Below are 14,076 nucleotides of genomic sequence, written 5' to 3' on the forward strand. Positions count from 1 at the left end.
GATCTCTTCCAGAGAGGGTGAGCTATTACTGAATGTGACTGAATGTGATATCTCGAGGGTCAAAACGTGTTCAGTGCTTTAAATTGAGACGTGTACCCTTACACTGATAGCTTAAATTTCAACTATAACCTAACTAATACTAACTAGTAAGTACTAATAACAGACTAAAGGTATTTCCACTTGCCACGATCGATCACCAATATGGGAATTTAACTACTTGTCTTATCAACTTTAACCTTATTTATTATTCATATCACGAGCTTTTAAATCAATTAAACTCGTCACTTATAGTCAAAAGTACTATATCTGTAAGTAGGTGATGATAAATCAGTACTTGCCAGTTGTGTTACAGCGTAATTTAAAAATCTGTGTAGAAGTGGCCGGCTAAATCGCGTAGCTATTCAATCTCCAAGCTCTACGCCAGTTATATAACTAAACAGTATATATAACAATTCTAACGAACTGCTTGGTAACAACTAAACACGCCACAAATATACAAAAAATCCAGAACGAGTACGAGTAGAACATCTAATTTATGTTTGTGTTTTTAACACATAAGCACCATGAAAAAAAATTTTATTATGAATGTTGCCGCAGACAAAACAGGGAGCTCAATAAAATGATTATTTGCTCGAAATTTAAAAAATCTAATCAGATTAAAACTTTAAATTGACTAAAAGAAAATCAGCATTTGATTGACCCATAAGAAAAACATTTTAACAAATTGTTTACACGTAAACTATGATGAAGATGAGATGTGTTTAAGTTTACTAAACAAGAAGTCAAATATTGATTCTAAAGTCAAATAAATTCAGCCAACACAAATAAATCTCCAGTTTTCTAGATTAAACAATCTCATAATGATTGACATGAAAATTGAATTAAAAGAAATGTTAGTGAAAAAAAAAAATGAAATTCAAAATTAATAAAGAGTATTTAAGAGACAAACGTAGAAATATGTTCGACGACCGACGAAACATTATTTTGTGAATTAATTTCCAATTCACTGCGATTTTTATCAGTAACATGTCAATAGTAAGTTGCAAGTGACAATAAATTCAAGTTAAAGACGTTAAAGCTTATCATAAAATAATGTACCTATCCATCTCTATCTTATTTGCAATGTCTGTAACAATGTGTGCTAAGTAAAAAAATAAGATTTATTAGTCTTTGATTCATGTTACCAGGAATCTTCTAGAACTGGATGGCACTTCTCGAATGCTTTAAAAGCTATTTAGGTCGGGAAGTAACAATGTCTTTTGACGATGAATCATTTTCAAATCAATACTGACAATACGCAGAACATGTCTAGTCATGTTGTCATTGAATGCTGTTCCAATTCCAAAAAGAAGAAATATCGTAAGATGGATAAACAATGATGCCAACGAGTACAGGAGCAACAATTTAGATCCAGGGAAAAGATCCTGTTTTTCCCCTGGGTCCCTTGATCTGGTAATCATGTAAAACAAATGTTTTCCTTAAGTATTGAAATTGTGGCAATTTGATCACTTGGACTGTTGTGGACTTCCTCCCGTACTTAAAGTTCTGCCTTTAACAAGATTATACACCAAGTCACACATCAAGAAACTTAATAATCATATGTAAATCATAACAATAAATTATTTTGTTGTATTATTTACACAAGCAATTCTCTCGTTGCTTAAAAATCAATAAAGCAATTCATATCTTACTGTAAACACTACACTAGCGCTACCGACCTCGGCGTCATCACTAAATCGTTCCAATTTTAAATTTTCGTTTACTTTTTAATCTTTTGTTTCTCTTCAAATTCTTTGTTTTGAAAGCAACAATAGTTTAAGTCCAAAAATCAGCAGACTCATTGTTTGTACGGCGGAGCATTTTTCCAGTTTCGTTTTTTTTTTTTTAAATACAGCTGTAATACTTCGTGCTCAGTTTTACGACGAATGATATTGTACATTTTTTTACAGTTACATTTTCTATTCTAATCATGTATTTTCAATTTTCTTGTTTATTACAAGATTTAATCTGTACATCTTTACTCCATAATGATATACACTGCCGTCTTGTTTCACACTGAGCATATATTTTCCATCGTTTTTTAAAACAGAAGTTCACAATGCTCGGCCCTAGCATAAATTATTCACAGCTGCCTAGTCTATCCACCCTGCTAGCTAGAATTTTTTATTCTTCGTATTCACACTGCAACTAGGGTTGTCAAACGAAAACATACCTGAATAGTTGACGATATAACGTAAGGGAACTCCGTACATTGCAAGTCATTTATAATATTGATTAAATATTATTATATCCACTTAGCAACCATATGGGTATAATACATAATTGAAGTTTGCACCAATAACGTTTAAGGGTACGGATTAGGGAGCAAATGGTCGTGGGTTCCAATTCCGATATTACGGTATTAGCGTTAACCGTTCCTAGCACAAGTCTAGAGCTAACCTGAAATAGTACAAGAGATATTAGAAAATTAGCAATAATCTTCCCATTTTTTTTACTGAAAGTAGTGGGTCTACTAAATATGTAATGAATACCTTCAGACCACTGCTTCTCGCCCTCTTTGGACGCTACCTTTTCTTGTCTTACGGCACTTTAGACCTAGTAACGTTGCTATTAGTTAAGCTTTCTTTCCCGACACATCTGTACTTAACGTAGTTTAGCTATAGGTTTGTAAATTTTGAAGTAACCTGATTCGACTGATTGGTTTTAAGACGTGAAGCCCACCAAACCTCGGTAGGGCGCGGCGGACGACGACCTAATGCCCTCTTTAAACAAACCCAAGTACGTAAATCTCGTACAAGTAGTTGACTTTGTATATAAGCTTGTTATTCTAATCTATAATATTAAGAACTGATAAATTTAAGGTTAGTAGGGTAGAGCCTTTAAAAATATCATTAGTAAGGTTAAGTTTTATTTAAGCCTCAAATTGTAATCAGCAATCAAAAGAAAACATCATTTATGTTTACATTCTTCTTAATAAGTGATATTATATCTATACTATTATAATAAAGCGTAAACACACACTTCTTTGTTGCGTAAGATGTCAGCAATTACAGCGTACTTTTGAATAATTCTTTTTTTAATGTAAAGCCCTACACTCACGTCACGCTTTAGGCTATATATTTTCACGACATTAAACTTAGAGGGTAAATATTTTGGATAAAAACCCTAATGTGGGAAAGAGACCATAAGCTGCTGCCAACATCAAGGAAGCAAAATTGCTAAGGTTTGTAATGTCATGTCATTTTGACATTTGCAATTGATAATTTTGACAAATGTAAACATTAAAATAAAATTTTTATAATTTCATGCGGATCAAGTCGCATGGGAACAGCTAGTTAAGTTTATATTAGAAATGTATATAACCTTTTTTTGGTTAAATAGGAATGATTTTAAACATTATCTACATTTCCTCAACAAACATTCTTTGTCCCTCTCATTTTATTTGAAAATAGAAAACAGGTAACATTTTTTATGTAACAGTGTTTCTAAAATGTAACCGTAAAATTACATCTACAGTTTAGACAACACAGTCTTCGCTATTCTACAATAAATTTCCACCGACATTTATTACAAAAATAAATCATCAGTGCAATTTCGTTGACTTTTATTGCTTAAAATACAATGTTTTGGTCGTTATAAAGGCGTGCAACTAGGCTATTTGTAAAAGGGACCATATACACTACCACTATTAAAGACGCCTTTAATAACACAATTTAACAGTTTGTGTTCAGTTTACAAGCAAGTAGAACACACGGGTATGAAAAGAGTAATCTAGTACATGTTCATGAAGACAATTAAGAAAATTGTAAACGGTACTATAAGGATAACGCATTTCTTATGTCTTATCATATAACATGTCATGTCTTTCCGCATGACTTTACGCGGAGAGACGATGAGGGCATAAACCAGAAAGTGTTAAAATTGAATGTCGATGGCTACAAAGGTAGAGGAACCAAAGAAAGTATGGATGGATTGTGTGAAAGAGGATATGCTTAAGAAAGGAGTGGATTCAGATATGACAGTTGATAGACATGTATGGAAGAGCAACATAATGTGCGCAACCTTCGTAAGGAAGGGCAAGTGGATGACTATAAGGATACCGCATTTATCCAATTTTACTTTCATGCCAAAGGCGTTTATAATACTTTAACTGTGTCTCTTTTACTGTTTTTTAATGGTTTATCTTTCAATAACGTCGTCTAAATAAGTAGACTGTAACCATTAAATGGTACACTAATAAAATGATAAGTAGGGAAACTTGAGGATTTAATGGGGTAACCAATAAGGCTGGTTTATTGTTATGTCTGTCTTCTAACATTTCGACTTAGATTTCACTTTTGTTCAAAAATTTCAATCGATTTTCATCTACATTTGTTTTAGTAGTTTCAATATCAAGTCATTCGTTATTTTTAACATGCTTAAAACAATTATATTCTGTAAAGTCTGTTATTTCATGCACATTGCTGTTCGAAAACACGTATGTAGCCAATAATAACATTCTGTCTATCAGAACTTCATTTCCTTTCCATGCCAAATCAAAAGCTCCGCACTGACGTCGGGGAATTGCAAACCGCTTTAATTACACGATCTAGTTTAGTAATTCCTACAACAGATATCGTATTTAATTAATTACAATTGCGTATATTTTTTCAATGGAATAATATATACCCATAACAGAAACATCTTTCACAGATTGCTTGTTCCGGATTAAATAAAAATAAATACCGTACCGATATTAAAACAGCGACTGAAACGGTTGCTTTAAGGTCAAGTAGCGGAAAAATAATGTTGATTGTTCTAAAAATATTCATTTCATGTGAAAACAATTATTTTCCCGCAAAGCGTAAAGCAATTACGCAAAATAATGTACATGTATATTTTTAACTACAAAAGCTTTTTCCACACCTTAATAAATAAGCAAATAGCGTTTTAGAAATAGAAATGTATTTAAAAATTATAATAAAAACATAAAAATGATACACGTCGACATATAACAAAGATGTAACAAACACATGTAGTTCAAACATGATCTTGATAATTGACTTTTCGCTACAACGCTACAAGGCCGAACTAACAGTATAGCGGTCTAAAATAACTGGCCGGCTATAAACCTAACTCCCAGCTGTAATTAACAGCTGTTCTGTTTATGTGGCCACACTGATAACAATTTAAAAAAAATTAGTATATTTTCGGATAATATCGTTTTTCAACATCAATTAACGAAACTAAAAATTCGAATAATTACTTATATATTCTGAAATGTCTTATTTCTATTAAAAATCTCACCTTAAATAAAAATAACATTTTAAAAACGTTAAAAACGGTCAAATGTGTGACGTATGATCTTTTAATCCCATCTCTATTGAATGAATCACATTCGTTTAAAAAAAATAGTTCGTTCATCTGTTGACAATAAATATTATCTGTGCATCTGGCCGGTCGTTTATACAAATAGAATAATATTTCTGTCCGAGTGTACCTCCGTGACGTTTCCAACACGTCGTTGGACATTATCTGACCCAGTTCCAAATTAAACTACCGCTTACGTGGTGTCTCTCCAAAGTTCCGCAGATATTTGATTATAAATGCCAATCCAATATTCTGCATCCGATGCGATTACATGGTACGAATATTCCAGAATATTCCTGTCAATATTTTAACTACTTTGAGGGATGTTGGCGAAGGAATTTACATGAGAATATCCTAGCTTTTATCATTAAACTTTGACGGAGTACAAATTTATTTTATATGAGGCTTCATTATTAAAGGTTTTTAAATCAATTTCATACTTTTCTTGATTTTAAAATAAAAGTAAATATCCGCAGCTTAGAATGAAATGAGTAATCTAAATAAAAGTTTAAGAGCCTGTCCCACCACTGACTGATAGAGGCTCCTATAGTTTAAAAATGACGTCACTAGACTGACACTTAGGTTTAGCCCCACCAAATTGTAAATTGTTTTTATAACAATCGAACGTGTAGAATATGTGATGGACATATCGGATTTTGTTCCCTTATCTTACAGTGACGTCATTTTTTAGCTATCTGAGCCTCTATCAGTCAGTATTGGGACAGGCCTTAATATAACATATGAAATAACTAACTACCTCACCTTAACTACTGGTTATATTTAACAACAAATTAATCACACCAGGCTGTTTGCAACGCCGTATTTAATCTGCATCGACCGAATGAGCGAATGTGACAAATGATCGTATCGGATCTGTACGCTCAACTAGCGCCACCTGTTACATTATTTAGTTTTAAAACTTACGAAACGCGTTGACTAATAACTTTCTATCCACATTTTATTTCTGGCCCAAAATTTAAACTATACTAAACATTATAATCAAAGATGAATTTGTAACATGCTAAATATATTTAGTTATCAAATAAAAACGCCGAATGTGTAGAAGCCACAAAAAATCGCACAAATTATGCGTATTTTCAGCCTGAATTAACTGTCTAAAATAAATCTTCATAACTAAAACTAGGATGGTTTTGGATATTGTAATAATATGAAAATTTAGCTAATATTGTGTTTATTACTATAGACAGGATAAATTTAGAATACATTAAAATACAATCGTTATTTTCTAGTTTCTTTGTAAAAATGTAGCTGTACGATTTTCTAACGGTCGTTTGCACGCGATATACATACATAGGTGTATATAACCATGTTTGGTAGCCGGCGGCTGTCAAACTGCGGTGTGACCCTCCGTCCGCCGGCAATAAATTGATTTAGGTCGGCACGAGGGGCAGGTGTAAATGAATTGGGGTGTAAAAAGATTTTATCTTCGCGCGAAACTTCATGCGCGAAATGGTACGTTCATTTTATGCGCAATTCGGATGATTCATTAATTGAGTCATGGATGTTTAAAGACTTTATAATTTAAATAGCTTACTGTATTTTAAATGGTTTAACATTTTATTGCTGTTTCATCTATACTATTATAATAAAGCGTAAACACACACTTCTTTGTTGCCTAAGATGTCAGCAATTACAGCATATTTTTGAATATTTTTTTCTTTAATAAAAAGCCCTACACTTACGTCACGCTTTATATTTTCACGCCATTAAACTTAGAGGGTTAAAATATTGGATAAAAACCCTAATGTGGGAAAGAAACTATAAGTTGCTGCCAACATCAAGGAATCAAAATTGCCAAGGTTTGTTATGTCATGTCAATTTGTCATTTGCTATAGAAAATTTCACAAATGTAAACAACAAAATAAAATTTTCATGATTTCATGCGGATGAAGCCGCATGAGAACAGCTAGTATTAGATAAGTAACAAGAGGTTCATTTTAGTATTTTAATTAGAACAATAAATACAGCCCTGGCGCAATCATAACTACTATTTCATTCAACTTGACTACTAAGACCGTGCGCAGTCCTGAAACTAAACTATAGCACAACTGTTTAGTCTCGCTTCGATTCATATGATCTTATATCGACATGCCCTCACTACGGGATTTTTAGTTGTGCAACTAAACCGTTGAATGGCCTGCGAAACAATCAAGCTAGTTTAGTCAAAGGCGTGTCCGGGCTGAAAGTGACAAAAACTGATATAAATGGACTACTATTTTAACACATAATTTTACTAGTATACATGCAAAAAATGTGAAATTGCGCCGAGTTTGAAAAGTTGAAAGTGGAGTACTGTAAAGATCATTAGAAGCCCAAGGCTCGTACTCGCTCGACCTCTTTAGTGTTATTTATCTCAAGCCCGCTGCGTGCCTCTCGTAACTAGCGTGTACTTATACACGCACATTTTTTATCTATGTGCATACAAGACGACATAAAGATCGTATTTTCCGCAATAAAATACGCAAAATGTAATACAGAGTTATAGAATTCTTGATTTAGAATAAAAGCTTGATAAATAAGACAATTTCCGTACTTACATATCAAGTCGATATTTTCATTAGAGCTCGATTCAACACAAAACAAGCGCCGGTATCAACAGATGGATCTAATCACGTCGCCAATTGAATTAGTATCAATTAAGGGTTGTCACTCAATCGAATTAAACCATTCTGTCAGGAAACAATCTGTACGTAGGGTTGTGTTGTTATTGGGAACCTCGATTTTTGTGTTCTTTTTCGTTGATTACCTTTCTTTTTCCACTAACAAAATTTACAAAAGCACGTGTTATAATGAAACTACAAAATATCTTAAGACAAAGTAGTTTTATTAAAATAAAAATAGTTTTATTCATGTATACTAATATTTAAAAATGTGTTCCTAATTGTTAGATATTAATTTATTTGGCGTATGGTATCCCTAGGTTGTATATTTGCAGTCTATACGTGTAGTGTCTCAAAGTTCAACGACCCGAGTCACGTGTATTCAGAGTAAGGTAATTACAATTTCTTGTTTATAAATAAGTGGATGAATTTCAAAGGAAATTGAGAAGCTACTTCGGAATTTTCCATACACCGAATATTGAACAAAATAAAGATATTTACGTGGAGAATATTTGACGAAGGTAATTAAGTGATCAAAGATTTGCGAAGGGTCCTATTTTAATGGTCTCATGAGATTGGTTACTGTTTAATTAAATAGACTGAAAGCTTTTACGAAGACATATCGGGCTTACGATATGTTGACCTATTTTTAGCATATCAATTACATATAGACGTACTCGTGACCTCGACTTGAAATTACCTACGAGTTTTTTCTTGAAATGCGAATTCGATTCTAAATATTTATTGCCATCAGAGCGAGCGCACACTTTTGACTAAACTATTGCCTAGTAATTATTTAGACGCGCTTTAATTACTATTAGCTTATATGGAGTTTATATTTCTAGTTGTGCTACTATACAGTTGAATTTTTTCTGAAACAATCGACAATCGAACAACAGTCGTGGTATATATTAGTCAAAGGTGTGTGCCCGCTCTAAACAAACTCCTTCTAAAACATATTTATGCGAACTATAAATTTCGAAAGACTTGTTCTGACAAAACTTTATGAGAAAAATTCAACATCATGTTAACTAGACTAAAAAACCTACTAAAAAACCTACTTTGAGATGTAGTTAAACTATATTCTTCTGATAGGCTTTACCAAATCCGAGTGGGCCTGCGAGTATCCCCGAAGGTACCTGTGCACATCGAGACATCGGTGTCGAGCGGCAATGGCGCCGCGCGTGCCGGCCGGCCCTCCGCCAACGCGGCCCTCGGGGGCCTCGCCGCCTCCCGCGCCTTCCAGATCATGTACCGGAACGAGGAGGTCACATTAAGAGACATCATCCAGTTTAGAGCTCATTTGTTAGGTAAGAATGTGTACACAATAAAATAAAGTCTTCATTTGAAGATAGCTACATACATATGTGCTTGAAGATTGGGATATAAACGGATATCTTATCAGACGCCTTTATTTTCAGTTGATAGTCGCAATCTTAAAGAGTCCCTAGAGCGAACAGAATGGAGTCTGGGTGTAGAACTGTGGTGCAGCGAAGGCGCACAATCCAGCACCCTCGCGCCTGTCTCCTGTCGCGTGCTGAAGCTGCACTTCCAGCCGTCGCAGGGATTGCATTATCACCTTCCCGTGCTCTTCGACTACTTCCACCTCTCAGCTGTATCCATCACCATACACGCGAGCTTGGTCGCTCTACACCAGCCTTATATCAAGTAAGTTGTATACCTTAAAACAAGACGAGTGATGGTATCGATGAGCGACAAATAGACACAACCGTATATGTTGAGTGTCCTATTTCGACTGGCCACGACTGCTATACAAAATTGTAATCGCCCAACTATATACCCGCGACTAGACGCTAAGTAGATCTACTCTCAACAATTGTGATCAATTTATTGCTTTCATATTAAAATCTCGATTAAAACGGAGGTTATAAAGTATTCAATTGCTTGCATGCTGCTCCGAAGAAAAAGCATCATGCATTATGTGCAAAGCTGGTAAGTAAAATTCGGTCAAATTCATTTGAACAGACATGAGAAATAGTTAGTCCTTCGACCAAACGCATGAGGAATTCATTTTAGAGACAAATTCTTCACGACATAATTTTTTTTTTTAACTTTATTTGTTGATATTTGTAACTACATTAATTTTAAATTGTAGTTTTCTGTACTGTAAAAAGATGTACATATCTAAATGCAGAGATACATCTTATTAGTTTTAGTATTAAGAAAAATAAGGTATTTGCATGAAAAAGACTACACGTAAATTTAAAACATGTGTGTAAATAAAATACATTTGTAGTCTTAAAATTAGCAGAATCTTACTTAATAGTATTACTAGAGCATATATTTTAAACTTCAAAATGATAGAGATTCTTTATTCGCCTGTATGTTTTTTTCCTAATTATTAGTTAGCTACATAGTTAAGATAAGGATACTCCATTTGCGATAATTTCAGTACTCCGCGGTCAAGCAAACAGTGGGGGAAACTAATGAAAAGCGCAGGCTCCAACTTCAACGCGTCTGGAAGCTTCGAGAACATTCTATTCGGATCTAGCGGCAAATGTGCTGGTGGCAACTCCAGCAAGATCGCTCACGCTAGGTAACCCACGCCATTTTTAATTAGTTTTATACCTCTTTATAACTTAACTAGCTGTCCCCATGCGGCTTCATCCGCAGGTAATTATAAAAACTTTATTTTATCGTTTACATTTGTCAATTACAAATGTCAAAATGACATGACATGATGACAATCCATGGCAATCTTGCTTCCTTGATGTTGGCAGAGACTTATGGTCTCTTTCCCATATTAGAATTTTTATAAAATATGTTTACCAGCTAAGTTTAATTGCGTGAAAATATATAACCTAAAGCGTGAGGTAAGTGTAGGGATTTTTATTAAAATAAGGATAACTCAAAAACATGCTGTAATTTCTGACATCTTAGGCAACAAAGAAGTGTGCGTTTACGCTTTATTATAGTAGTATAGATATTCATAGCTGGTGACACTTACGTGTGTAGGCAAGTACATGCTGAAGTATGCGGCATTCTCCTTGGTTCACTGGAGGGCCTGCAGGGAGCGCTGGCGGTATGCGGCTCCACCGGCGTGCAGCTCAGCCCAGAGGAAGCCTCCTCCAACTCCATTGTCGGAGAAGTAGCACAGAGGATAAAAGATCTCAGTGATAATAGCAAAGTAAGCGTAATTCGTTCACGATATTTTATTCTTTAACTTATTTTCCATCGACTGAAATATATAATGAAACTGGACGAATTATAGCAAACAAGGTTAATTGGATTGTAATGTATTGATCTAGAAACCGGAAGCGGGCTCCGAGGAGGAGTGGGCGATGGGCGCAGCGCACGACATCGCGCGGCTCTGTGCGGAGGTCACGCTACGCTGGCGCGCCTTCCTGCACCACACCTCCGATCGGCCACACGTGCACCACGCGCTCGCCGCTGCACATCATGCACTACGGTAAAACCGATCCACCAACTATCAAGTCACAAATTGATTCACAATACATTTTTCTAATCAAAAATAAGTCTAGTCTTCCAAACTATTTACTTCTATTTACTTAAGAGGAAAGGATGGGAAGGAAAAGCGGATTTTACGGCGGAGGAGACGAATTGGAAGGGGAAATATCATCTTTATGTGCGTCTCCGTCGATTAAGGGTAGATAACGCATCTGCAATTGCGGATGTCTGCCGCTTGCTTGTTTGCCACCTCATAATATAAAAACAACTATTTACTCTTAAGTATACTAAGCACCGAACTACATTTTATGCAAACTTTACATCTATATATCAAGATAAATGGAGTATTTCACGATTGTCTCACAAATCAGTTATGGCTTTAGGTCTTAAAATTGTCCCGTGTTAATGTTTTTAATCCTTATAGCATCAAACGCTTCTCCGAGTGCTTCTTCGTGCTGGACAACCCGCGGCACTCGCTGGCCGGCTGTTATGACAGCAACTACCAGTCTTACCAGAGTGTGGGTGAGGCAGCGCGACGCTCCCGCTACCTCGCGCTGCTGCCCCCGCTGCCCGTGCATTGCATCGCGCTCGACGGAGACCCACACATAATGCCTGTTATATTTGAGGACAGGTAGGATAAACTTGTTAACTTTTGTTAAGAATAAAATCAGTACTGCGCTTGAGGATTGGCGCATCACTACATTATTGGCATATACTTCCCTAACTGACAGCTGTCAATGTCGTTCAGACATTAACACAGCGCGCCATTCTGGCGGAATCTGAGTGTTTAAGTTAATTACACTAATTACAATTATATTTATTGTCTAAAATATGTATGATAATTAATTTTATTTGACTTTTTAAAGTCATGTTATGTTTTAAAAGATTGACTTCTGTTTAATTGAGAGTTTTATGTTACAAATTCACAGTCAATTAATGCTTTATTTTTTATTATTCCAGATATCAGGATACAGCAGAATTTGCTAGACGACGCTCCTTTTTAAATTCCAGTGCGAACAAATCAGGCAGCGGTAAGTACTATTTGTAAATGAAATAATAATATATTTTCATGCTATTTTTTTAACCATATATCATACACGTCATTACAGATCCGTTCCTCTGTTCGGAGCCTGTGAGCGAAGACTGTGCTTGTAGTGTAAGCTCTTTGATGGACTCAAGAAGACCTTCTTCTGAAGCTTCACGTGTCACATTAACTTTACCAAAAACCATGATGGATGTCCTTGAACCACAATTTAGTGGATCTAAAACAAGCGTACCAAACATTGTGCAAGCTAGTTTGACTTTAGCACCGCAAAAACCACCTCATGGCTCTCCTAAAAGAACTCTCGTTAAACAAAACGTTGAAATGAACAAATCATATAACAAGCAATTAGAATTAACCTGTCGGAACAGGTATATCGTACAAAATAATCAAATAAGCGAAATCCAACTTCCACCAAATAATGCTTTTTCCTCTTGCCCTATTCAACAAGGACAACAATTATCAAGATATTCCGCATCGACGTTACTAGATATTAATGCTGCAAAAAATAATGCAAGTACGTCACGTTCAGGAAAAGAAAAATCTGATAGTAATGAAGTATTCAATCAAAAGCACGAAATCACAAGCGGCGTTAGTACATTGCCTGCGCGGCATAGCAAATCTTTAGATCAACTAAGGGTGTCACAAATGGCGCCACTTAGTGTGCAAACAATAACTAAGAACGTACGAAATAGTTCGAATACATCAGTAAATTATCCAAAGCCATATCAGCCACCGCAACAAGTTAAACCAACTACTCTACCACGAAGTGTAACAACGACAACCTATCCGACAAGTACAACAACTCGGTGTGGATCTAAAGGGGACGATTATAGACGCAATATTAACGAATTTAGAGAGAAATATAAAAATCCTGGTAATCTAAATGCTAACATGCACGGACCTAATAACGAGACATTCCATAATGTTGGATATAAATACGATGGAAATGTAAAGCCTAATCCTAATCAAGTTTATGGTTACGCTTTCGGTAATCAGGGTACTCTGCAAGCGAATAACGTTATTCGTAATCCTTTGGAGTTCCAAAGAGGTTATAGAGTTAATTTGCCCCGTCCTATGTTGCCTCCGCGTAATTCTTATCCACCGGTCAGTGGAAAAACTCAAGCAACTGATCAAACTAACTTAGTATCTAACAAGCACGTTCATAGATCTAACTCAACTCACGTATTTCATCAAAACTTAGATAGTCAACAACAACAGCAACAACAACAAATTGATATCGAAGCAGCTCGTAACCAACTGAGACATGAATTAAATTATTACCTCCAAAAAGGAGATTGGAGTTACGACTTTAATACAGGCAGTCTTATCCAAAATTACCAGAAGAAGTCTAGTAAGAGCAGCGATGATAGCGGATTTGTAATGACTTTAGACAGAAGCAGTGATGGAACTTCTAAATCAACTTATTCTAAAACGCCACCGTCGACTCCACATTCCACAATTCCATCGGTAAGACATAAAAAGAGTCGATCCAAAGAATCTAGATTAAACCACAGTGCTAAGGAAGGCGGTAAAATAAATTCAAGTCGTGATTCTTTGAGTAGTCACCACTCTATCAGGTCAAGAGACAGCAAATCTGATCGACATACGTCGAAATCTGATCGCAGTACTCCA

The 14,076-nt window shown here is 35.3% G+C and overlaps 1 protein-coding gene across 1 annotated transcript in view; it reads left to right on the forward strand.

Annotated features, from left to right (window-relative positions):
- LOC106109654 overlaps positions 1-14,076 on the forward strand; it is a gene marked incomplete at its 5' end in the record, with an annotated part of 20,039 nt that continues 5,963 nt past the window's right edge. Inside the window, 10 exons of the mRNA XM_013291239.1 lie at positions 1-17; positions 9,066-9,280; positions 9,392-9,638; positions 9,894-9,923; positions 10,384-10,527; positions 10,947-11,118; positions 11,240-11,400; positions 11,824-12,030; positions 12,360-12,430; positions 12,509-14,072. Of these exons, the coding sequence (XP_013146693.1) occupies positions 1-17; positions 9,066-9,280; positions 9,392-9,638; positions 9,894-9,923; positions 10,384-10,527; positions 10,947-11,118; positions 11,240-11,400; positions 11,824-12,030; positions 12,360-12,430; positions 12,509-14,072 (2,828 nt within the window). The remainder of the gene's footprint in view (positions 18-9,065; positions 9,281-9,391; positions 9,639-9,893; positions 9,924-10,383; positions 10,528-10,946; positions 11,119-11,239; positions 11,401-11,823; positions 12,031-12,359; positions 12,431-12,508; positions 14,073-14,076) is intronic.

This window comes from Papilio polytes, unplaced genomic scaffold (assembly GCF_000836215.1).
Source record: "Papilio polytes unplaced genomic scaffold, Ppol_1.0 DF821067.1, whole genome shotgun sequence".
Lineage (NCBI taxonomy): Eukaryota > Metazoa > Arthropoda > Insecta > Lepidoptera > Papilionidae > Papilio > Papilio polytes.